The sequence below is a fragment of the Schistocerca americana genome, chromosome 3 (genome assembly GCF_021461395.2).
Source record: "Schistocerca americana isolate TAMUIC-IGC-003095 chromosome 3, iqSchAmer2.1, whole genome shotgun sequence".
Taxonomy (NCBI): Eukaryota; Metazoa; Arthropoda; class Insecta; order Orthoptera; family Acrididae; genus Schistocerca; species Schistocerca americana.
Genome location: NC_060121.1, coordinates 858,752,955 through 858,776,336, shown reverse-complemented (window position 1 = coordinate 858,776,336; position 23,382 = coordinate 858,752,955). Strand labels below are relative to the sequence as shown.

General features: G+C 41.5%; 1 protein-coding gene and 1 non-coding gene across 2 annotated transcripts in view; one reads left to right on the top strand and one right to left on the bottom strand.

The window, feature by feature from the left end:
* Positions 1-3,345: 3,345 nt before the first annotated feature.
* The window catches only part of LOC124606854 (delta-sarcoglycan), a 450,590-nt gene continuing 430,553 nt past the window's right edge, over positions 3,346-23,382 (bottom strand). The window contains exon 8 of the mRNA XM_047138933.1: positions 3,346-5,523. Coding sequence (XP_046994889.1) covers positions 5,335-5,523 — 189 coding nt within the window. The 3' untranslated portion in view covers positions 3,346-5,334. The remainder of the gene's footprint in view (positions 5,524-23,382) is intronic.
* Positions 21,842-21,925, top strand: Trnap-ugg. The gene has a single exon. It is a non-coding gene; the product is annotated as a tRNA-Pro (tRNA).

Genomic DNA, 23,382 nt, shown 5'->3' with positions numbered 1-23,382 from the left:
TGATGATGGTCGAAGTAGAGAGGATATAAAATGTAGGCTGGCAATGGCAAGGAAAGCGTTTCTGAAGAAGAGAAATTTGTTAACATCCAGTATAGATTTAAGTGTCAGGAAGTCATTTCTGAAAGTATTCGTATGGAGTGTAGCCATGTATGGAAGTGAAACATGGACGATAAACAGTTTGGACAAGAAGAGAATAGAAGCTTTCGAAATGTGGTGCTACAGAAGAATGCTGAAGATTAGATGGGTAGATCACATAACTAATGAGGAAGTATTGAATAGGATTGGGGAGAAGAGAAGTTTGTGGCACAACTTGACCAGAAGAAGGGATCGGTTGGTAGGACATGTTCTGAGGCATCAAGGGATCACCAATTTAGTATTGGAGGGCAGCGTGGAGGGTAACAATCGTAGAGGGAGACCAAGAGATGAATACACTAAGCAGATTCAGAAGGATGTAGGTTGCAGTAGGTACTGGGAGATGAAAAAGCTTGCACAGGATAGAGTAGCATGGAGAGCTGCATCAAACCAGTCTCAGGACTGAAGACCACAACAACAACAACATATGTCCGTCAATAAAGACTCAGTAACACAATATTGTTTGTTAGCAAATCACCTCAAATTACTTTATTTACAGTTATTAAAATAAATTGACATTGCTACAAAAATTTCATACATCCTCAAAAAGCCACATTTCTCTTAAATTAATTTGTTAGCAAACTCAACATGACGACAGTTAGACACAGAGATCTGCTACAAATAAATCTGCAAATATATATGTATATGTATTCCATTATCAGACTTTAACAGATTCTCTTGTGAGGTCACATAGCTCTCAACAAAAATTCGAAAATACATCAAACAGCTGCTTCACGAAGAACTTTTGTATACTTTGTTGCATGATTTTGTATACCTTTAATGACATTTAGCCATTGTAATAGTAACACAGACAAATTTACATTTTCTCTGTCTATACAATATATGCATCTCTTAGCTAGAAGGCATATTTATACAAGAACTATACAATAAATTTCTTTTATGATAAGCAACTATTTACAGAATAATTTAACCCTGTGTGCAGTCAATACACGTGACTGCGATCCACTCACTTGCTTTGCGGATTGGTGAAAAATTATCTCAAGTATCAAGTGTCACACTGTGTTTGTCTGTCCCTATGTTCCTGTTAATTAATCGGCATTAGGTCCACAAAGATACATATTTCTGCGGTAACAGGTCAGAGGATGCTAAGCGGCTCTCTAACATATTCCCTCAACAGAGTGTAGTACCCTGCTTTCATTACATCCTTTTAAGAGTTACATGTCTTCTACTATGCTGAACCGAATTTTGTACTGTATGAAATTGGTAAATGAAGTCTGACACTTACTCTCTTTTATTCTACTGTACATTCATTCGAAGGGTTAAAGGCAATGCGTATCTACACTAGCTTTTCAATTCAGCTGAGCACAGGGAGGACGAAAGAGAAAACTTAAAATACTTTCACGTCGAATTAGTGTCAGTGCAGTTCCTCCTTTTACTATCTGCGTCTTTTCAGTATGTTATCTGGTGATGGCCATGTAATGTGGTGTCTAGGATCTCTACAATAGACGAGAAAGAGCTCGGAGACAACCTCATCCACTCATTTATGCAATAGTTTTACAGGTCACTGCAGTAGATTTTGTTCGTAAAAACAATTGTGAACGTAATTGTCACTTATGAATCGCATCTGTATTACGCACGGAGCACGTTATTATTATTGTTAAGTTTCAGTTTAATACGAAACTTTCAAAGACGTTATTGATTGAATGGCTATGTTTCATTATCCTGTCACATTGCTACTATAAAATTACAGTTTATGAAGTACTAGCTCCTGGTGTTGTTCATCGTTAACACAGAATTGGATAGTATTTGTTTCACTACAAGCCACATTGCCAAAAGGTTATTTGGTCACACACACATCATTCGCATTGTGTAATGATTCTGCAGACCAGCAATGTTAAGACCGGGCTGTCAGTAAATTTTCAGGAATTCTCAATTAAAAGAGCGTGGCGCAATGATTGTGGATCAACTGGTGTTCTAGCAGCATGTGAGTAGATAGGAATGCTGCCTTACATGAGAACATTATAAATGGGGGTGTTAGGTGAGACCAAGAAGCTGGACTGCGTGCAGCAGAGTGAGGAAGAGGTTTGCAATGTTGCAGTATGATTAAGTGACATTTTGAAGCTAAAACAACGTAAATTCACTTTTACCTACGTTCACTTTAAATTTAAAGTACTGAAACTGAAACGAAAACATCGTTAATTTCATAATACTTTCCATAAAATAATATGATTTCATGATGATTGCACGAATATGATTCAAACAGAGCCCCGATTTGGTATATAGGTCAGAGGAAAATGTGTGGAAAAAAATACTGGAATACATTAGACAAAAACACGATATTCGCAGACTAGTCATCCAAGTTCAGCAGTATAACCTAGTTTATCACTAGAGTGACCCTACAAAGAAAATGAGAGAGGGTGGAAATAAAAAAAATTGTTATGATACAAAGTAAGAGGCGAAAGTATGAGAATAAAATCAGACATAGTTTCAAAATTTGTACGCAGGAGGAAGATAAGCGAAACATAACTATATGCGACACTTTCGGAAGAGATTTTGAAACAGCAGATATGTTCATAGTAACTCATAGTAATATCATCGACGACAAGGAGAGCTGGAACTGACAATCATGTTAAGTACGCCATAGAATTTCAACTTACACTTTAGCGAGGCCTAAAGGTCAATGTAACAACGCCACAAGAGGGCAAATTTATAAATATGTTGTACTGAAAGTAAACGAAGAAACGAAAAGTCTCATGAGAAACTTCGGAGCGGAAGTGTCTACACTGTATACTACCCAGATAGAAGAACGGAAGTTACGCCAGCAAATAAATTCTTGTTACGTGGATGAAAAACAAAAATGAAAATGTTTTTCCCGTTTTATTGCCAATTACTGCAGAGGCAAATTGATTCTGTCATTGTGGGCATTTTAATTATATTACGTTAGTCTGAGGGAATAAATTAACATATTACGAAAGGACTGAAAAGTTGCTATGTATTTAAAAGAATGTTTCTTACTTTGTGGAATTGCTTTCTGGAAAATCTGCAATTGCCTTAAAAATTATAGGTTAAATGCATATTCATGAAAAATATACCGAAAAAAACCAAACATAGACTACTGAAATTTTACATGTAGATAAAAAATTTATATTTGCTGAATCTGTAGACACGAAAATGAAATAATTCTAAAACATGAGAATATAGTGAAAAATGATTCAAAGTAATTGATATAAAGAATAACATGGTGATATGCAATCAGGGTCAATAGGTAAGAAATTGATAATAAAATATATAAAGACTGAGAAACGCAACAGACTAAAGAGGTTATAGCATTCCATTAAGGAATGCAATCATTATCACCAAGCACCTTTCACCAAAGAAGACAACAGTTTTGAGGCACAAAGCTGCAAGTGTTATAAGACAGATGATCTCTTGGTATAAACTTCTGAAATAAAATTCTTAATGTTGGTTGCATCGCGCGGGATTAGCCGAGCGGTCTCGGGCGCTGCAGTCATGGAATGTAAGGCTGGTCCCGGCGGAGGTTCGAGTCGTCTCTCGGGCATGGGTGTGTATGTGTTTGTCCTTAGGATACTTTAGGTTAAGTAGTGTGTAAGCTTAGGGACTGATGACCTTAGCAGCTAAGTCCCATAATATTTCATACACATTTGAACATTTTTTTGTTGGTTGCGAAACATAAATAACGCTTCTAATAAACAAAGATAGAACTGAAAGGTAGTTGAGAGGTTTCAGCCGCTGCCGAACAAACTTTATGGCTCTTAGTATGCAATTCATATGTCAGCTGAGATTTCAATACGAGGTTTCACCTATAAGCAGTCAAAAAATTAAATGGTAACCTACAACAAACGCAGATTAATGAATGCAGAGAAATGTGTGAGCAGAGTGGAGATACTAGTACCACATAGTGTTTATAGCGTTTAGGAGTTTTCATACTTCAGATTACACGAGCCTTTCACTTATATACATATCAAGTCTTAGAAAAAAAAAATTGGTGGTAAGGGAATTATGAGCCTGTTTACAACTCCTGATTTTTTTCACCACTTGGTTGACAAGTTACAGTTTTGTAGCAACCACAACTACCAAAGGCAGCAGAAATTATCAACTGACAAAAAGGAGGAAGAAGCTCAATAATGGCGCATAATCAAGAGTTACAAGTGCTTATGTGGATAACGAGAGAATCTGCAGGAACGGGAGAAATGTGAAAGTGCAAACCCCAGTGTTGAAGTGCTGGACATACCAATGGAGCGTGATTTCTCCCTCAAGGAAATAAAAGAAAATGAAGCTAGCGAATCAGGTGGTCTAATTTTCATGTGGCATACCGTACCCTTGATATGTCTGAATAAGAAAGTTTTTAAAAGAAAACTGAAATAGGAATGTGAAGGATGAATCCTGACTTCTTTCTGTGATTGACAGAATGTGTATTTATGCCTGTTCGACACGCTAAAAAAAGTCCAATTCTCGTGAGCCGTTTTATTAAAAATATCATATTTGTCATAGTATTGAATACAGTGAAGTTGTGAATGCGGTTGGTCATCACGAAATAACTGTTAACTCCATGGGTTCTCCTTTTTCCAGTGCTGGCCGTGTAACCTGGAGTGTTCGAAACGAAGTGTGTTGCCACTTAAATAAACGGGCAGGGAGGCCGTGATCGATGTACAAAACTAGTCTCTGCAGTTTCCTCCACATCTTTAGGACACATCTTCAGAGATAAATCAGACACTGTATGGAAAACTACAGTAGTCGATTTCTACCTCTGAGTATGTGTCTCGCATATGAGGACGAAATGTCAGTGAATACTTGCATTCATCGAACACAGCCCCTGAGCCCAGAACTTTTAACTGAAGTACGCGCCAGTTGTTGAAGCATACATATTATTGGTGAAGTGAACGGTTTGGTCCAAAACGTGAGATGCCATTGACGTTACTGGAGCCACGTAAACATGTGGGGGTGATAATAAGGTATGACCAGAATGACCAATAATAGTGAACCTTAACGAAAATTATATCCTTAACACTGTATTATCATTCTGGTAACTGTCGTAGTTCCATATAAGGCTATTTATTAGCTGAGCAGCTAAATGGAGTTTTTACTGGTGTCCGTGGAAGTGAAGGGTAGAGCTGCACTTGGACCAGAATGTAAATTGTGGGTCGTAGTTGATGTTGTGAGCTTCCGCAGGCACCATCGGTGGTGGTGTCAGATGGCGGGAGTGCAGTAGCTGTCGGGCCTTCACCGGCAGACCGTGGAGGTCTCCTCGATGGCGCAGGCGCCGGTGGCGGGCGCCATGAAGAGCTTGCCGGTGGCGCAGACGCACAGCTGGTACACCGGCTGCGGGGGCGGCGGCGCTCGAGTTCCGTGCCCGTGCACGTGCGCCGTCTTCAGGCCCGGCATGTACACGTTGGGGGAGTCCAGCCGCACCTGCGCAACAGGGACACAACCGTCAGCCAGTCGGGAACGCAAACCAGGCACACCACATACGACCAAAGTACAGTGCTGGAAATCTGTTAAGGAACGGTAGCGCTACACAAGATGATATGGCAGACTGGCAGTGGACAATGAAGGTACAGATCAGACAGCAGCGCTGTGAACGGTATTGGAAAAAAGCGCTGAGCGTCAAATGATGAGTCTGCAGCTAGTGCGACTTGCTAAAACACTTGTCAAGCTTCGTAATGGACTATTGAACGCAGTACACTTTTCAAGATGGCACTAACTGAGACGTAGTAAAGTTAGATTTGAAAAGCGCGCCGCAGCGCATAGCGTGAAGCAGTCGCCCTCCGCTGTCTCCCTTTAGCGGGAAAGGGGAAAAGTGAGCTGTTCGCGTGGTTTTAAGAAGTGCTGGTATGGTCTCTTGGGGAGCTTTGGTAGTCGGGGCATCAAGAAGCGACTTCTCTCCCGGTGCTAGAGGGACAGCACGCAGACCGCGGCATCAGCGTAAGCGACGCGAGCAGCGGCTCCGTGGTATGGGGCGTTAACTGCTCGTCGCGAAAGGAATCTTCCTGGGAGTGGGTCCGCAAGGGGCCTAATCCGCAGTTCGGCCGTATGCTGTCGACCGGCGAGGAGGTTCTGAAAATAGGCGCGCCTTCCTGCGTCCGTTGAAACGGCTGGCAGCGGGCGGCTCGGCAGAGCATTTGGTGTTGCGTTGGTTCAGTCCTGGGAGTCGTAACGTACCAGAAGTTGTGTATTGATTGTTAACAGTTTCTATGAAGTTCAATTGAATTCAGTTTACTTATTCTTGTTAATTATTCCAGTCATATATATATATTAGTTTCCCGCCATTCATTCTCGGCTGGCCACCCGCGGGAAGGTGCTATTGTTAGAAAGGGTTGTCCGTTTGTCCCCTTTTGAGGACGAAAGGTGGGGGGGGAGTCAGAGTAAATCTGTGGTTCGGATTGCTTTTTTCCCCTCCCACCTTACCTACGGGTTTGGCGGCCTCGGTGGCCGAGCGGTTCTAGGCGCTACAGTCTGGAACCGCGAGACCGCTACGGCCGCAGGTTCGAATCCTGCCTCTGGTATACTAAGACCTGATCCATTCTCTCGCCTGCCATTACTAGTATTACTAGACTCACGAGTAAAAGGTACTCTAGGAAATCAAAGAATTCCTTTTGCCTCGTTGTAAGAAGTAGTCAATTGCATAACGAATTCCTGCCCATCTGGAAGCTGTAACTTACGTAAATTTGTGTTTATGTATATTTGGCTATAATAAGTGAGGTTGTTAATGTACGCCGTAATGGATTTTTTTTATATTGTTTCTAGTCAGTGAAAACTGTTGTGTGTTTTTTCCAATTAAATACTTTTTAAGGCTTTTACTCAACGTGCTTATGTGTTTTATACAGGTAGTTGGTTATTAGTGTGTTTTCTTGCCATGCAAAAGTATGCCATTTCATTACCGGTAGAAATTGTTGCCTTGAAAGGAGAATGTTCGCAAATCCTACCTAGCGAGCGTGTGTGTTTGCCCTAAGTTGACTGGCAGAAATTTGTAAAATTTGTTTTTTTATATATTTCGGAAATGTTATTAACTATGCCCCCCCTCCTCCGGTGTGCATGACTCATGCGTTTCGGTTTTTCTATTTTGAGAACTTTTGTAAGCAGGATCGTCTTTATATGTTGCAGACAAGTTAGATTCCACGCCATTTAATGAATGGAGTGCAATTCACCTGTAATTTAGCTGTGCTGGAAATATTATACAGCGTTGCGTTGTATACGTTAAATTGCTTGCCTGTACTTGCCTTTTACTGGCGTGAAATTTTTTTATAATAATTCAATAATTGAGAAGTCCTTTTCTATCGTAAATTGTGACTTATTTGTTAAATGATTGTTGGTCTTTTTTTAAAAAAAATATCTTCAAGTCTTGCAACAAATTTAAGTAAAGAGTGTTACTGGAAATTGTGTGTAATTTCACCAGTTATTCCTTGGCACCTACTTCCACTTTACATTTTGTGTACTGATTGAGATTAATAACCTTTGGCGAACCAGTAGTAATTTTACGGTTCACTAACGAACAAGTTCCTTCAGTTCACTGTCATATGAAGGCCTAGGAGGGATGGATAGCCGTCTTGAAACATTGCAAACACGTTACATTTGAGTTACGTGCTGTGAATTAATGTTCGTATCGATGGACCTAATAAGGTTTATGCTTATATGATCCTCCTGCTGGCCACCACACGAATGGCCATTGCTGATCGCACACTGGGACGAAAGTATTAGCTGGGGTATGCGGCCAAAGATGTGTGTCACATCTTTGGCGGCATACGCAGTGGTTCGATCCTCGGGTGAAAAAGGACGGAGCAAGTGCTCCAGTGTTAGTCACCTCGGCTCTCATGGACTGTGCGGCTTGTCCCGGCGGAGGTTCGATTCCTGCTTCGGACATGGGTGTGTGTGTTTGTCCTTAGGATAATTTAGGTTAAGTAGTGTGTAATCTTAGGGACTGACGACCTTAGCAGTTTAGTCCCATAAGATTTCACACACATTTGAACATTTTTTTCACCTAGGCTCACTCTGAAGAGGGCTGGATGGTATTCGCCCGAAATACTAGAAGAAGAAGCTAAATTTATGCGGCTGCACGCCCGAAATTTTATGGAACAGTCTTTACGGCGCGAAAACATGAAGATGCACTTCAAGCTCTATAACGAACGAGTGATTGGCATTTGTTTGTAACTGTAGAATTAGGATAGCTTGTCTTAGTTCTTGTTTCAGGTAGCTCTGTAATATTCAGCTGAATCTTGCATTTCAAACCTGGTTTATGGTAAGAGCTGGCCATAAACATCGACCTTCGTGCTGTTTTGAAAAGGTACACCTCGCTTAGCCAGTTTAAAACACAAGCAGGAGATTGCGGACGATTCGAAGTAGTTTTCTGTTCTAATTTCATCCGGTAGGCATCGTTGTGAACAGGGCAGAAAGTATCTAAAGATTGAGTGAGCTTTTGGAGCCGTTAGGCAGTTTTAGCGATTAGTTGAATACCAATCCTACTCGATAAAGATGCACCGGTAAGGTGAGGAATGAGGCTGCTTTCTAAAAAGTTGGAAGAAGGCAGAGAACATGAAACCACTAGGTGAGTAAGACATGCTGTTACGATACCTCGTAATGAAATCGAATTGGATATGATTTGTTCGGTTATTCATAATAGGGCGTAAGTGTTTATTGAGTTACATTCATAGAAGCTCCAAGAGTATTAATTCTCCTTGGAAGCGTATGCACAGTAAAATATTTCTAATAACAGCTGCCTTTCAGTTAGCAAAGAATGAGCATGTTCCCGCTACGGTCGCAGGTTCGAATCCTGCCTCGGGCATGAATGTGTGTGATGTCCTTAGGTTAGTTAGGATTAAGTAGTTCTAAGTACCATATGTTCAGAGCCATTTGAACCACTTTTGAGCACGTTCCCATGGATCAGATTATCTCTTCAACAGTTGGCCAGGTCTTTTGAAACTGAGCAGAATGAATATCAGGGCTGATATCTACATTTGCCTGTGACGGCTTTTACGAATTTTCTCTGGAGTTTCTTTTTTTTTCGCGAAATCATTTTGCGGTGTCAGCTCAGTGATAAAGGGTTGCTATGATGCAGATTTCCACACCACTTTTGAATGTTATCAACGATAGCTATCTAGGAAGACTTAAGTAATTTGAGAATCACTGGTTATCTTGGAATCCCTGCCACCATAGTGAACTTAGATTCTAGGTTTTTGTCTACTTCACATGTGATGCTAATATTCATTGGTTTTGCTCTCTTTCCTTGTAATTTTGCTTTTCTATTTGATGTAAATGAGAGGGAATTTAAGATATTTTGTGCCTATTTCCGTGGCTATCCACGTTGCCGCCCTTAACCAATGCTGATGTGAGTGGAATGTTCATGCATTGCAGCTTCAGGAGCCATAACAATAATCTTGTCATGTTTTTGATGCTTTCTGACTGAGTTGAGAGAAGTGACCTTGAAAGGTAACAAATGTTAAATCTCCCCTCCACGTGCGTGACGCTATTTCCGCACTGCTGCTGTAAGAAATGAGAGTTTTCTTGAAAACAGAATTTTGATGCAATCCATTCCCTGCCTATCGTGTGAAGTCATTGTTTCCAAATTACGTTGCGTTTTCTAATATAATTGGACCGGCTACGTTCATCAGCAAACTCACACGACATTGCAAGGCAGTGCAAGCAAGTCAGAAAAGAAAAATGGATCCTAAATCCAAACGCAGAGTTGCAGCCTTATAATGAGTCAGTCGTTGCGATAGCCAACAGGTGTTTGGATTTGTAAGAAGTGTTGATGTCACATCTGCGAAACTTTGTTAACGGCACTGCAATATGTATTGGAATGAATAGTGGAACAACAGAAAACCGAAATTAAGTTGCAAACATTGCGTATTGGTCCGATTTATTTCAACTCAGTACACTGTATGGGAATTAGTTAGGTCTTATATTCGAGACTTAGTAAATCTTAGTGCTGGAAGACGACAGTTCATCATGAGATGGAGAGAAGAAGAGGGTAAATTATACTGGCACAATACTAATAAGGAGTTGTGCGACATACTCGAAAGTTGGTAGGCGTGTTTCCACATCTGAAAGATGACGTCTGTTCAAGTTACCCACCTGTCGTGTAAGAGTGGCGCTAGCAGCGCTGCTGTAACAATGCAAATCAGGCTTGCTTTAAATACGTGCTGCAATGGTCGTGAGTGAAGTTTCCTTTGAGATTGAGCGTGGCGAGTTTATGTTAGTCAAGAATATCTTTAAGGTGACAAAGACGCGATTATCAACACCTCACTGCGCATGAACGAGGTTGTGAAAAGGGCTACTGGATGCTGGATATTCCTTGTTCAATACTGCAGAAAGACTTGGCAGGAGTGTGACCAGTACATGTCTGCTGGCAGCGATGGTCCATAGAATGTACAGTCACAAGAAGACCGTGCTTCGGAAGGCGACGTGGCACTACCAGAGGGGAAGACCATCGTGCTCAGTGTGTGGTTCTGGCAAAACGTACTACATCTGCAGAAGCAACGTGCGCAGCGGTTGACACCATAATGATACAACGAACTGTTAAAAATGGGTTATTTCAAGGACACCGCAGAGCCAGGCACCATCTAGCATGCATTCCATTGACCCCAAACCACAGCCATTTGCGAATTCGGTGGTGTCAGGCTAGAGTTCACTGGAGCAAAGAGTGGAGGACTGTTGTGATTTCTGATGAAAGATGGTTCTGTCTGGGTGCCAGTGACGGCCGTGTGTTGGTTACACGTAGCCAGCTGAGGGCGTGCAACCAACCTGCCTGCGTGCTAGGCACGTTGCACCTACACCTGGACTTACGTTCTGGTGTTCGATTTCGAATTACAGTAGGAGCACTCTCGTGGTTATCCCACGCAACCAGACTGCAAAACTGTAGTCAGCCTGGTGAATCGACCTGTTGTGCTGCCATTTATGAGCAGCGTTCAAGGGTGTGTTTTCCAATTGTAACCCAACATGCCCTAGAAAGTGTCGACATGTGGCCTTCGCCTACTCCATCACTAGATCTGTTTCAAATCTAGCACGTATGGGATATTATCTGATGACTTTTTTTTTTTTTTTTTTGGTCATCAGTCTACTGACTGGTTTGATGCGGCCCGCCACAAATTCCTTTCCTGTGCTAACCTCTTCATCTCAGAGTAGCACTTGCAGCCTACGCCCTCAATTATTTGCTTGACGTATTCCAATCTCTGTCTTTCTCTACAGTTTTTGCCCTCTACAGCTCCCTCTAGTACCATGGAAGTCATTCCCTCATGTCTTAGCAGATGTCCTATCATCCAGTCCCTTCTCCTTATCAGTGTTTTCCACATATTCCTTTCGTCTCCGATTCTGCATAGAACCTCCTCATTCCTTACCTTATCAGTCCACCTAATTTTAAACATTCGTCTATAGCACCACATCTCAAATGCTTCGATTCTCTTCTGTTTCGGTTTTCCCACAGTCCATGTTTCACTACCATACAATGCTGTACTCCAGACGTACATCCTCAGAAATTTCTTCCTCAAATTGAGGCCGGTATTTGATATTAGTAGACTTCTCTTGGCCAGAAATGCCTTTTTTTGCCATAGCGAGTCTGCTTTTGATGTCCTCCGTGCTCCGTCCGTCATTGGTTATTTTACTGCCTAGGTAGCAGAATTCCTTAACTTCATTGACTTCGTGACCATCAATCCTGATGTTAAGTTTCTCGCTGTTCTCATTTCTACTACTTCTCATTACCTTCGTCTTTTTCCGATTTACTCTCAAACCATACTGTGTACTCATTAGACTGTTCATTCCGTTCAGCAGATCATTGGCTCTGAGCACTATGGGACTCAACTGCTGAGGTCATTAGTCCCCTAGAACTTAGAACTAGTTAAACCTAACTAACCTAAGGACATCACAAACATCCATGCCCGAGGCAGGATTCGAACCTGCGACCGTAGCGGTCTTGCGGTTCCAGACTGCAGCGCCTTTAACCGCACGGCCACGTCGGCCGGCAGCAGATCATTTAATTCTTCTTCACTTTCACTCAGGATAGCAATGTCATCAGCGAATCGTATCATTGATATCCTTTCACCTTGTATTTTAATTCCACTCCTGAACCTTTCTTTTATTTCCATCATTGCTTCCCCGATGTACAGATTGAAGAGTAGGGGCGAAAGGCTACAGCCTTGTCTTACACCCTTCTTAATACGAGCACTTCGTTCTTGATCGTCCACTCTTATTATTCCCTCTTGGTTGTTGTACATATTGTATATGACGTGTCTCTCCCTATAGCTTACCCCTACGTTCTTCAGAATCTCGAAAAGCTTGCACCATTTTATATTGTCGAACGCTTTTTCCAGGTCGAGAAATCCTATGAAAGTGTCTTGATTTTTCTTTAGCCTTGCCTCCATTATTAGCCGTAACGTCAGAATTGCCTCTCTCGTCCCTTTACTTTTCCTAAAGCCAAACTGATCGTCACCTAGCGCATTCTCAATTTTCTTTTCCATTATTCTGTATATTATTCTTGTGAGCAGCTTCGATGCATGAGTTGTTAAGCTGATTGTGCGATAATTCTCGCACTTGTCAGCTCTTGCCATCTTCGGAATTGTGTGGATGATGCTTTTCCGAAAGTCACATGGTATATCGCCAGACTCATATATTCTACACACCAACGTGAATAGTCGTTTTGTTGCCACTTCCACCAATGATTTTAGAAATTCTGATGGAAAGTTATCTATCCCTTCTGCCTTATTTGACCGTAAGTCCTCAAAAGCTCTTTTAAATTCCGATTCTAATACTGGATCCCCTATCTCTTCTAAATCGACTCCTGTTTCTTCTTCTATCACATCAGACAAATCTTCACCCTCATAGAGGCTTTCAATGTATTCTTTCCACTTATCTGCTCTCTCCTCTGCATTTAACAGTGGAATTCCCGTTGCACTCTTAATGTTACCTCCGTTGCTTTTAATGTCACCAAAGGTTGTTTTGACTTTCCTGTAAGCTGACTCTGTCCTTCCGACAATCATATCTTTCTGGATGTTTTCACATTTTTCCTGCAGCCATTTCGTCTGAGCTTCCCTGCACTTCCTATTTATTTCATTCCTCAGCGACTTGTACACTCCTGGAAATTGAAATAAGAACACCGTGAATTCATTGTCCCAGGAAGGGGAAACTTTATTGACACATTCCTGGGGTCAGATACATCACATGATCACACTGACAGACCCACAGGCACATAGACACAGGCAACAGAGCATGCACAATGTCGGCACTAGTACAGTGTATATCCACCTTTCGCAGCAATGCAGGCTGCTATTCTCCCATGGAGACGATCGTAGAGATGCTGGATGTAGTCCTGTGGAACGGCTTGCCATGCCATTTCCACCTGGCGCCTCAGTTGGACCACCGTTCGTGCTGGACGTGCAGACCGCGTGAGACGACGCTTCATCCAGTCCCAAACATGCTCAATGGGGGACAGATCCGGAGATCTTGCTGGCCAGGGTAGTTGACTTACACCTTCTAGAGCACGTTGGGTGGCACGGGATACATGCGGACGTGCATTGTCCTATTGGAACAGCAAGTTCCATTGCCGGTCTAGGAATGGTACAACGATGGGTTCGATGACGGTTTGGATGTACCGTGCACTATTCAGTGTCCCCTCGACGATCACCAGTGGTGTACGGCCAGTGTAGGAGATCGCTCCCCACACCATGATGCCGGGTGTTGGCCCCGTGTGCCTCGGTCGTATGCAGTCCTGATTGTGGCGCTCACCTGCACGGCGCCAAACACGCATACAACCATCATTGGCACCAAGGCAGAAGCGACTCTCATCGCTGAAGACGAAACGTCTCCATTCGTCCCTCCATTCACGCCTGTCGCGACACCACTGGAGGCGGGCTGCACGATGTTGGGGCGTGAGCGGAAGACGGCCCAACGGTGTGCGGGACCGTAGCCCAGCTTCATGGAGACGGTTGCGAATGGTCCTCGCCGATACCCCAGGAGCAACAGTGTCCCTAATTTGCTGGGAAGTGGCGGTGCGGTCCCCTACGGCACTGCGTAGGATCCTACGGTCTTGGCGTGCACCCGTGAGTCGCTGCGGTCCTGTGCCAGGTCGACGGGCACGTGCACCTTCCGCCGACCACTGGCGACAACATCGGTGTACTGTGGAGACCTCACGCCCCACGTGTTGAGCAATTCGGCGGTACGTCCACCCGGCCTCCCGCATGCCCACTATACGCCCTCGCTCAAAGTCCGTCAACTGCACATACGGTTCACGTCCACGCTGTCGCGGCATGCTACCAGTGTTAAAGACTGCGATGGAGCTCCGTATGCCACGGCAAACTGGCTGACACTGACGGCGGCGGTGCACAAATGCTGCGCAGCTAGCGCCATTCGACGGCCAACACCGCGGTTCCTGGTGTGTCCGCTGTGCCGTGCGTGTGATCATTGCTTGTACAGCACTCTCGCAGTGTCCGGAGCAAGTATGGTGGGTCTGACACACCGGTGTCAATGTGTTCTTTTTTCCATTTCCAGGAGTGTATTTCTGTATTCCTGATTTTCCCGGAACATGTTTATACTTTCTCCTTTCATCAATCAATTGAAGTATTTCTTCTGTTACCCATGGTCTCTTCGCAGCTACCTTCTTTGTACCTATGTTTTCCTTCCCAACTTCTGTGATGGCCCTTTTTAGAGATGTCCATTCCTCTTCAACTGTACTGCCTACTGCGCTATTCCTTATTGCTGTATCTATAGCGTTAGAGAACTTCAAACGTATCTCGTCATTCCTTAGTACTTGCGTATCCCACTTCTTTGCGTATTGATTCTTCCTGACTAATGTCTTGAACTTCAGCCTACTCTTCATCACTACTATATTGTGATCTGAGTCTATATCTGCTCCTGGGTACGCCTTACAATCCAGTATCTGATTTCGGAATCTCTGTCTGACCATGATGTAATCTAACTGAAATCTTCCCGTATCTCCCGGCCTTTTCCAAGTATACCTCCTCCTCTTGTGATTCTTCAACAGGGTATTCGCTATTACTAGCTGAAACTTGTTACAGATCTCAATTAGTCTTTCTCCTCTTTCATTCCTTGTCCCAAGCCCATATTCTCCTGTAACCTTTTCTTCTACTCCTTCCCCTACAACTGCATTACAGTCCCCCATGACTATTAGATTTTTGTCCCCTTTTACATACTGCATTACCCTTTCAATATCCTCATAGACTTTCTCTATCTGTTCATCTTCAGCTTGCGACGTCGGCATGCATACCTGAACTATCGTTGTCGGTGTTGGTCTGCTGTCGATTCTGATTAGAACAACCCGGTCATTGAACTGTTCATTGTAACACACCCTCTGCCCTACCTTCCTATTCATAACGAATCCTACACCTGTTATACCATTTTCTGCTGCTGTTGATATTACCCGATACTCATCTGACCAGGAATCCTTGTCTTCCTTCCACTTCACTTCACTGACCCCTGCTGTATCTAGATTGAGTCTTTGCATTTCCCTTTTCAGATTTTCTAGTTTCCCTACCACGTTCAAGTTTCTGAAATTCCACGCCCCGACTCGTAGAACGTTATCCTTTCGTTGATTATTCAATCTTTTTCTCATGGTAACCTCCCCCTTGGAATTTACGACCAGCATTAACCGTCTCTGTATTGATCGACCAGGTGCAACAGGGACGGGAATTCCATCCCGGAAACTGACATCCGACACCTGTACAGTATGAAGTATATGGCTACATCGGTCATTAGTGCACCAGCATGTGATACTTCCAATGACTGATCTTTCGCTTATGTGAACATGTGATCTTGCAATTTTAATAATTGACATATGTTACCCAGGCAAATGTATTCCGTGATTTCATTACTCTACATTAATTACACAGATTTACAAATTTCTTTTTTTTTTGTTGCCAGGGATATTTTAACGTATACTGGGTATATTTGGTATGCTGAATCTGAATCCGAAAACGGATTTCCTCAGTTGGCTGTAGTTTCTTAGATACAGGATGTTTCTGAAGTGTAATGTTTAATCGTTAAATTATCAGTAAATCTGTTGTGAATAATTCTGTATGCCTATTCATTTCAAATTTTGTGACTGCGTATGCACAAATGTAGTATCTTCTATGTTACACGTTATAGAGGAGAATGTGAGATTATGGGACGTGGTAGTAATTTGAGATACCCTCTTGTATCTCACAATTTCAAGGAGAGTCTGTTGATCACACTGCTTCATCGTAAGTCAGGGTCCCCCACCCCATTGTTTGTGCTCAGAGTGGGAGTCGAGCAAAGAACGAGCGTATGAGAGTACGTGCTTTGTGTAATAGCTGTTAAAAGTTTTTGTTAGTGAAGAATTTCTCGTTAATTGTATCACGAAAAAGGTATGTCACGATTAGTTATTACTTTATTATTAGTTAAATGTAAGTTATAGATCATATTGTAAACAACATTGTCTTATTAGTTTCACCTTATGATATTTATAATACTATATTTTTGCAAATATAATTTTTATTTTAGTTTATTCTTTTCATAGAGATGATTTCTTCACGTGGAGGTTCTTTTAACTCTCCTGATGTGTTCTGCTATATTTGTGGAGAATACACTCTGCAAGAACAACGGAAGAACATCACTGACTTTGTCAAACAGGACTATCTTGCGTAGGTTGGGATTAAACTGGGGGACCAGGATAAACATTGGGCTCCTTATAAAGTTAGCAAAAGCTGTGAGGTGTCTTTACGACTAAATGAGAAGAACTCTCTACAGCCAGGAACTAAAATCACAGCTTACCGGACAAGAGAAGAAGATCTACTTCCATACTTCAGTCATGCTGATGCACCTGCTTACTGCAGTGACAGCCCTGGTTTACTGCTCAAAGTGGGACTACCAAAATGTCAGCCTCAAGACTGAAGGATTTTTATCGATTGCTCAACCACAAGCCTAAAATGTGTGTTGTTGCATAACAGTAAGTGCTATGCATCCATTACAGTTGGCCATTCTACGAAACTTCATGAGTAATACGAAAATATCCAGATGGTTCTCCAGAAACTTCATTATAGTGAACACTAATGCCCTACCTGTGTTGGTTTAAAAATGGCTACATTTTTCCTCGGACATCAAAGTGGCTACACAAAATTCCCTTGCTTTATCTGTATGTTGGACAGCAGGGCAAAGCATGATCACTGGGAAACAGTTTCATGGCTATGAAGGAGTAGCTTTACTGTAGGACTTGCAAATATCCTAAAAGAACCATTAGTGACGGAGACAAAATCGTTTTTCTACCACTTCATATCAAGTTTGGTCTAATGAAGCAATTTGTGAAAGCAATGAACAAAAACAGTGACTGTTTCAAATATATATGCAAATCTTTCCCTGGACTCAGTAATGAAAAATGAAGAGCTGGTATATTTGATAGTATCCAAATTCGGAAGCTTATACATGATATGGAATTCATTAAAATTATCAATTGCAGTGAAGCATCTATCTGGAGCAGTTTCGTCTCTGTTTCAAGGATTTCTTGCGTAACTACAAAGCACATAATTATGAGGATCTGGTGCAAAACATGCTCAGAAACTTCAAAAGCAGAATGGCTAACATGAGCTTTAAGATTCACTACCTCCACAGCCATCTTGATAAATTACCAGACAATCTTGGTGAATACAGCGAGGAACAAGATGAATGATTCCATCAACATTTTCAGGTGATGGGAGAACGATATCACGGTAGATACTACAAGTACATGATGTCAGACTACTGCTGGAATTTTCAGCGGGACTGTCATGATGATCAACACAAGAGAAAATAACACAGGCGGAGTTTTTCCACATGCTAATTTTAATGTTTTTAAAAGAATATCTGTTTTTTCCTTTCTTCTTCTATAATTGCTGAATCAACAATGAAACTGCATTTTTTTATCCTTTTCACATGTTGTTTTTATTTTCATTTGGCTGTGTACACAATGTAAATCAATTAATATTTTGAATTTTTGTTTGTTTATCTACAAATTGTACGCTACCACACACCCAGTCCACGAGCGCAGAAAATCTCCAACTCAGCCAGGAATCGAACCGAAATCCGCAGAATGGGAGGCAAGCATGTTACCACTCAGCTAAGCAGGCGGACACTTGAAATGTGCTTTGAATGATTATGAATATCAGGCAGCTGATACATATGGTTACACGATAAGTGCACCGAGTAAATGCATGAAACAAAGCAATTGCTGGAAGTTAGCAATCTGTGTAAATGTATCGGAGGCACAATTAAGATTCAATCGTCATTTACTCTGTTAAAACATGTTTTGTCTATCCAGTGGTTAACAGAAAAGGGGATCAAGTACGTTAGCATTGCGTACATTTTATACTGTGTATAGTCAATTCCGTTGCCGTTTCTATAACGTCAGACAGCTGTCCCTTTCACATGTTTTACTGCTTACCCAGCGCTTTCTCCAAGGTTTTTAATTCCCCTGGCTAACATGATCGACACACGTTAGGCTGCGATGGGACTGATCAAGCTCTACAGTTCCGGTAACATCTTTTGAACAGTTACAACAATACGCAGAAGAACTGTTCGAAAATAACAAATGTATGGTCGTTTCTATCCACGATCGAAATATTATGTTGTAGCAAGAGCTGACGTACAAAACCTATCATGGATATGGTACACTGCGACAGTGGACATACATATAGTGTACGAAATCTTTAATAGAGCTTCATTAATGTGAATCTACTGCTACAGGTAATACATACTGCATTTTAAACAAGAGCATGCAGAGGGCATGAAATTCATTTACTTTCGGCGGAGCATTTGTCATTTAAGACAAAGCAAAACTGTCTACTGTGTACGAAGGTGAACAAAAACTGCTTCATTTCGTGGTCATTGCTCAGCTGAATACTTCCTGCGTCTGGGAGTCCCAACCTAGCATTCGAATAGCCAATCACGTTTTGTGTGTTTTATAATCAACATGAGAATTAGGAAGGAAAGAAAATGGGCCATCCAAGCATTCTCCTTAAGTGTGTATTGCTGTGTGCAATTCCTACATCACACCGGAAAATATGTCTCCATGGACCTGCCGCCGCTGTAAAGGAGATGTACTCTTCCAGATCAAAAAGAGCCTATGAAAGATGTTTACGTTTAGCGTATCAGAGATCTAAATACTAGGGAATTTAATGTTTTGAAAGCAGGGACAACTGAGGTGGTAGAGAGGGAGCGAGAGAGAGAGAGAGAGAGAGAGAGAGAGAGAGCCAGCAATGCTAGCTGGAAAACTGGTTGTTTTTACCGCAGGGTGACTCACTGCGGACCATCAACGAATGCGTGAACTTCGCTAACAAACAGGGAGGAAACACTTTCCTGCCAGTGTTCTCATGCAAGGAACTTATTGGTTAACGAGATTTCTGGTGCCTGAGACTGTTATCTTCTAGATTTCTTTGTTAATTTTCAGTCACCTTCAGTCATTATGCACAGAAGTCCTCACGAGGACTTCCTTACCTAAATTCTCCAGCACACATGTCATTGCGACAAAAAACAAAACCATAACTTCGACAGATCACTGGATCTCCAGAGTACCATGCAGAAAAATGAGAGGCAGTAATAACCCGTGAAAAGTAAATACCTATAGTCCTATCCGAGAAAAATCACTGGTGTAAGAACAAGAATGGGTAATATCTTAAGGACACTCAACTTAGTACAGTTTATGAAAATCTGATCAAGCACTATAGGTTTGAGACAGTGAATAATATTTTCAGAGGCTGGGGTGTCCAAGGACACTCACAATCAATAAAAACTAATAAAAAAGGAAATATAATAAAATGTTTTTTTTATTCCAGTCTCTGATCACAAATGAATCCTTTAGACGATAGCCGGTTTCAGTCTGTAATGACCATCTTCAGATCTAATGTTTTTATATAACTAAGGCTCTCTATGAACTTTCTCAAAACGTCTTGTTACTTAAAACGGAATACAAATGGCAACTACTTATTAGGGAGTAACAAAGTTATGTTAATTTAAGCTTGTGAAGAGAACAGAAGAATACAGATTAAGCACACAAAATGTATAGGGTCTCGACATCAAAAAGTGGAAAAAAATGAATCAGAAAAATGATGTGTACGCATAAGGTGGAATAAGATTGAGGAAAAATCAGAAAAATAATACACGCGCAAAAAGAGAGAAAAAGGTAAAGGCAGTGTCATCTTCACTTGGTAAGAGGGAAAGAAATACAACGTAGGAATGAATAAATCCTTGGAAGAAAGAAAAAAATCTAGCAACGGAAGGAATAGCTCACAATTTTTTTATCTCAAAGAGATTGTACTGATTCGAGTCACTAACTGTAATAATAATAATAATAATTATAATAATAATAATAATAAGTGACTGTACTACACCTTTCCGTATCTTCTTATAGATGTCTCTGGGTTGCTCGTAAGCCTTCTGTTTCGTGTCGAGATTGCTCTGTTCTTTTGAACCTAATTTGACGGGCATGCCAATTTAATTATGAGTGCTTCAGCTGTTGTAATAAACTTTTTAATCGGCGCAGACCACCCGCGCATGTTTGCATTACAAATCAGATGCTAATCTAATCCGTAACGCAAACAAAATTGGTGTACTTGATAAACGAGCAATGTAATTAACCGCGAGTTTTCAGACCATAAAATCGGAAGGAGCAATTTCTTGTTTCATGCCCGATGATACGGCGAACACTGAACTTGGCCAAGTGTAAATGTTTCGGTCCCTGAAATATGATCGGGAAATACATGAGATAATTGCCTAAAAAATTCTGGCCGAATGACATATTATGTTGTGAACGGATAATTATATACTGTAAGTATAACATAGCTACATACACCACAATTAGAAAGTTCGAGCCACTGCCCGACTGTCATTAAAGTCCAACTGAGAAACATTTCGTGACATGCTCTCTGTTATGAAGTACCAGCTCAGCCTCAACCATAAAGCGACAAACATCTTTTAAACATCGCAACGCTTATTCACTTCATCTGTTTGAAGAAAAACTTCGAGATGCAAAACACAATTTTCTTTACTTTTACCCATTTATTGTTCTGTCGTACATATTGCTAATTGTTACCTTGTCCTGTCTTCATACTAAACACTGCAGCGGTATACCAGACAACAGCGCCAAAAACTATTATAGGCTGTATGGAGTACGTTCCATACGACACTGCCAGCTGATAACGTCTGGCGTTTTGTAAGGCTGATTAATAAAGTTAAAAAAACACTTTAGGTTACACATATATTGCTGAAATATGAATGATGTGGCGTGTCACTAAATAACTGGATAAAAAAAGGTATACTAAAAGCATCGGGGATTTTCGTTCTGTCGACGTGGAGAAGATATTCAGAGGCCTCTGCTCACGAAACGAGAGCCGTAACTCAAGATTCGGGCTGATAGCGGTATTAGCTTCCCAACTGGCAACGGTACCGTATCGAGGGTTATCCCCGCAGCTATGACAGAGGTCAGCCTGGTGTGGGAAACGGAAGATGGCAATGGCATGAGCTGCCTGTCTATGAGGACAAAGCTACGACCAGCGGTAACATCTTATTTAATTCAGTTATTATTGGTTTCCCCCGTCGATTGCTTGGTACACTTATTTAAAAAGAATTTCGCACCCGACACCTTTTCCTTTTATCTGCAAAGCATTTTCTGTGTTCATTCCGCAAAATATGGATATACATGTTTTTACACTTCTATTGTTTTAAATTAAAAACAGTATTTTGTTTATTTACGATGTTCCTGCCCCTTGTTCACATATCATTGCTTCCTTACTCTTTGTTACCGGCCGGGGTGGCCGAGCGGTTTTAGGCGCTACGGTCTGGAACCGCGCGACCGGTACGGTCGCAGGTTCGAATCCTGCCTCGGGCATGGATGTGTGTGATGTCTTTAGGTTAGTTAGGTTTACGTAGTTCTAAGTTCTAGGGGACTGATGACTTCAGAAGTTAAGTCCAATAGTGTTCAGAGCCATTTGAACCTTCCTCTATGGAAGGTTGGTGTCGAAAGAAATTTTGTTACACTTATGCACTTTGCAGTTCTTGGCTTTTTGCCTTTTCTCTTACGCTGCATTGGCGTTATTTTCACTTCACCTCAGTTCTGGAAATAAAACTGCAGTTATAGGTGTTCTAAATCAGCCCAGTATTATAGCTGGGACAATTTTTGTGAGGCTTTTTGTTGGTTATCTGAAGGTGGTAGTTTTCTTGTAAGGTGAGGAGGTATTTTTTGTTGTTCTTTATCCTTATGGCTCCCATGCCTGTGTCAGTTAGTAATTTTATATTGGTTTTGGTTTAAGTGTTCGTCCTATACTACCATGGTCTTACATGTCCTTTGTATCTGGTGTCAAATGTTCTCCTGGTTTGACCTACCTGCCTTCCATCATATTTATTGTACATCAGTTGGTATATTCATGATTTCTGATATAGATCAGTTATTCCTGTTGTTTCCGGAAAGTATAATTGAAATGAATTGTTGGTTTGGTGAGATGTTTTTATGCCTTGTTTCTTGACACTATAAGATATTCCACGTAATATATTTTCTTTGTGCTTCTTCCTAACTTTGTGTTGTTGCCGTTCCTGTGTTTTGTATGTTAGTTTGTATAGGATTCTGGTCTTGTGTCGATAACAGCGGGGTGATAGCTCTTTTCTATCAAACTCAATAAAAAGTTTGTTAACAAGTAGTCAGAAGTAGAAAACATTTTTAATACTCACTTTTTAAGTGTTGTAGAGAAAATAGGATCCAGCTTTGCATTAGAAAATGCAAGGCAGTATACGGAAGAGGAAATGCTTATGCAATTTGATAAAACTGAAATTCACACCTCTCCTACCGAAATTAGGAAAATAATACATTCGCTCAAAAGTAAAAGCCCAGATGAAATTGAAGCCATTTCCAACTGAGTGCCAAAAATTTTAAAGATGGCTGCGTGGTCAGCGACTGTTTACAAATAAAATTTAAAGCAATTACAACCCTAGGTCGCAAAAATTAAGCCTTTTGAACTGGTTTCAACACTTCTAAGAGTGCCTTCATCAGAAATAAAATATTCAAACTGGCCTATCATCATCATCATCATTTAAGACTGATTATGCCCTTCAGCGTTCAGTCTGGGGAATAGCCCCCATATAAAATTCCTCCACGATCCCCTATTCAGTGCTAACATTGGTGCCTCTTCTGATGTTACTTCAAAATCATTCTTAACCGAATCCAGGTACCTTTTCCCTGGTCTGCCCCGACTCCTCCTACCGTCTACTGCAGAACCCATGAGTCTCTTGGGTAACCTTGCTTCTCCCATGCGTGTATCATGACCCCACCATCTAAGCCTGTTCGCCCTGACT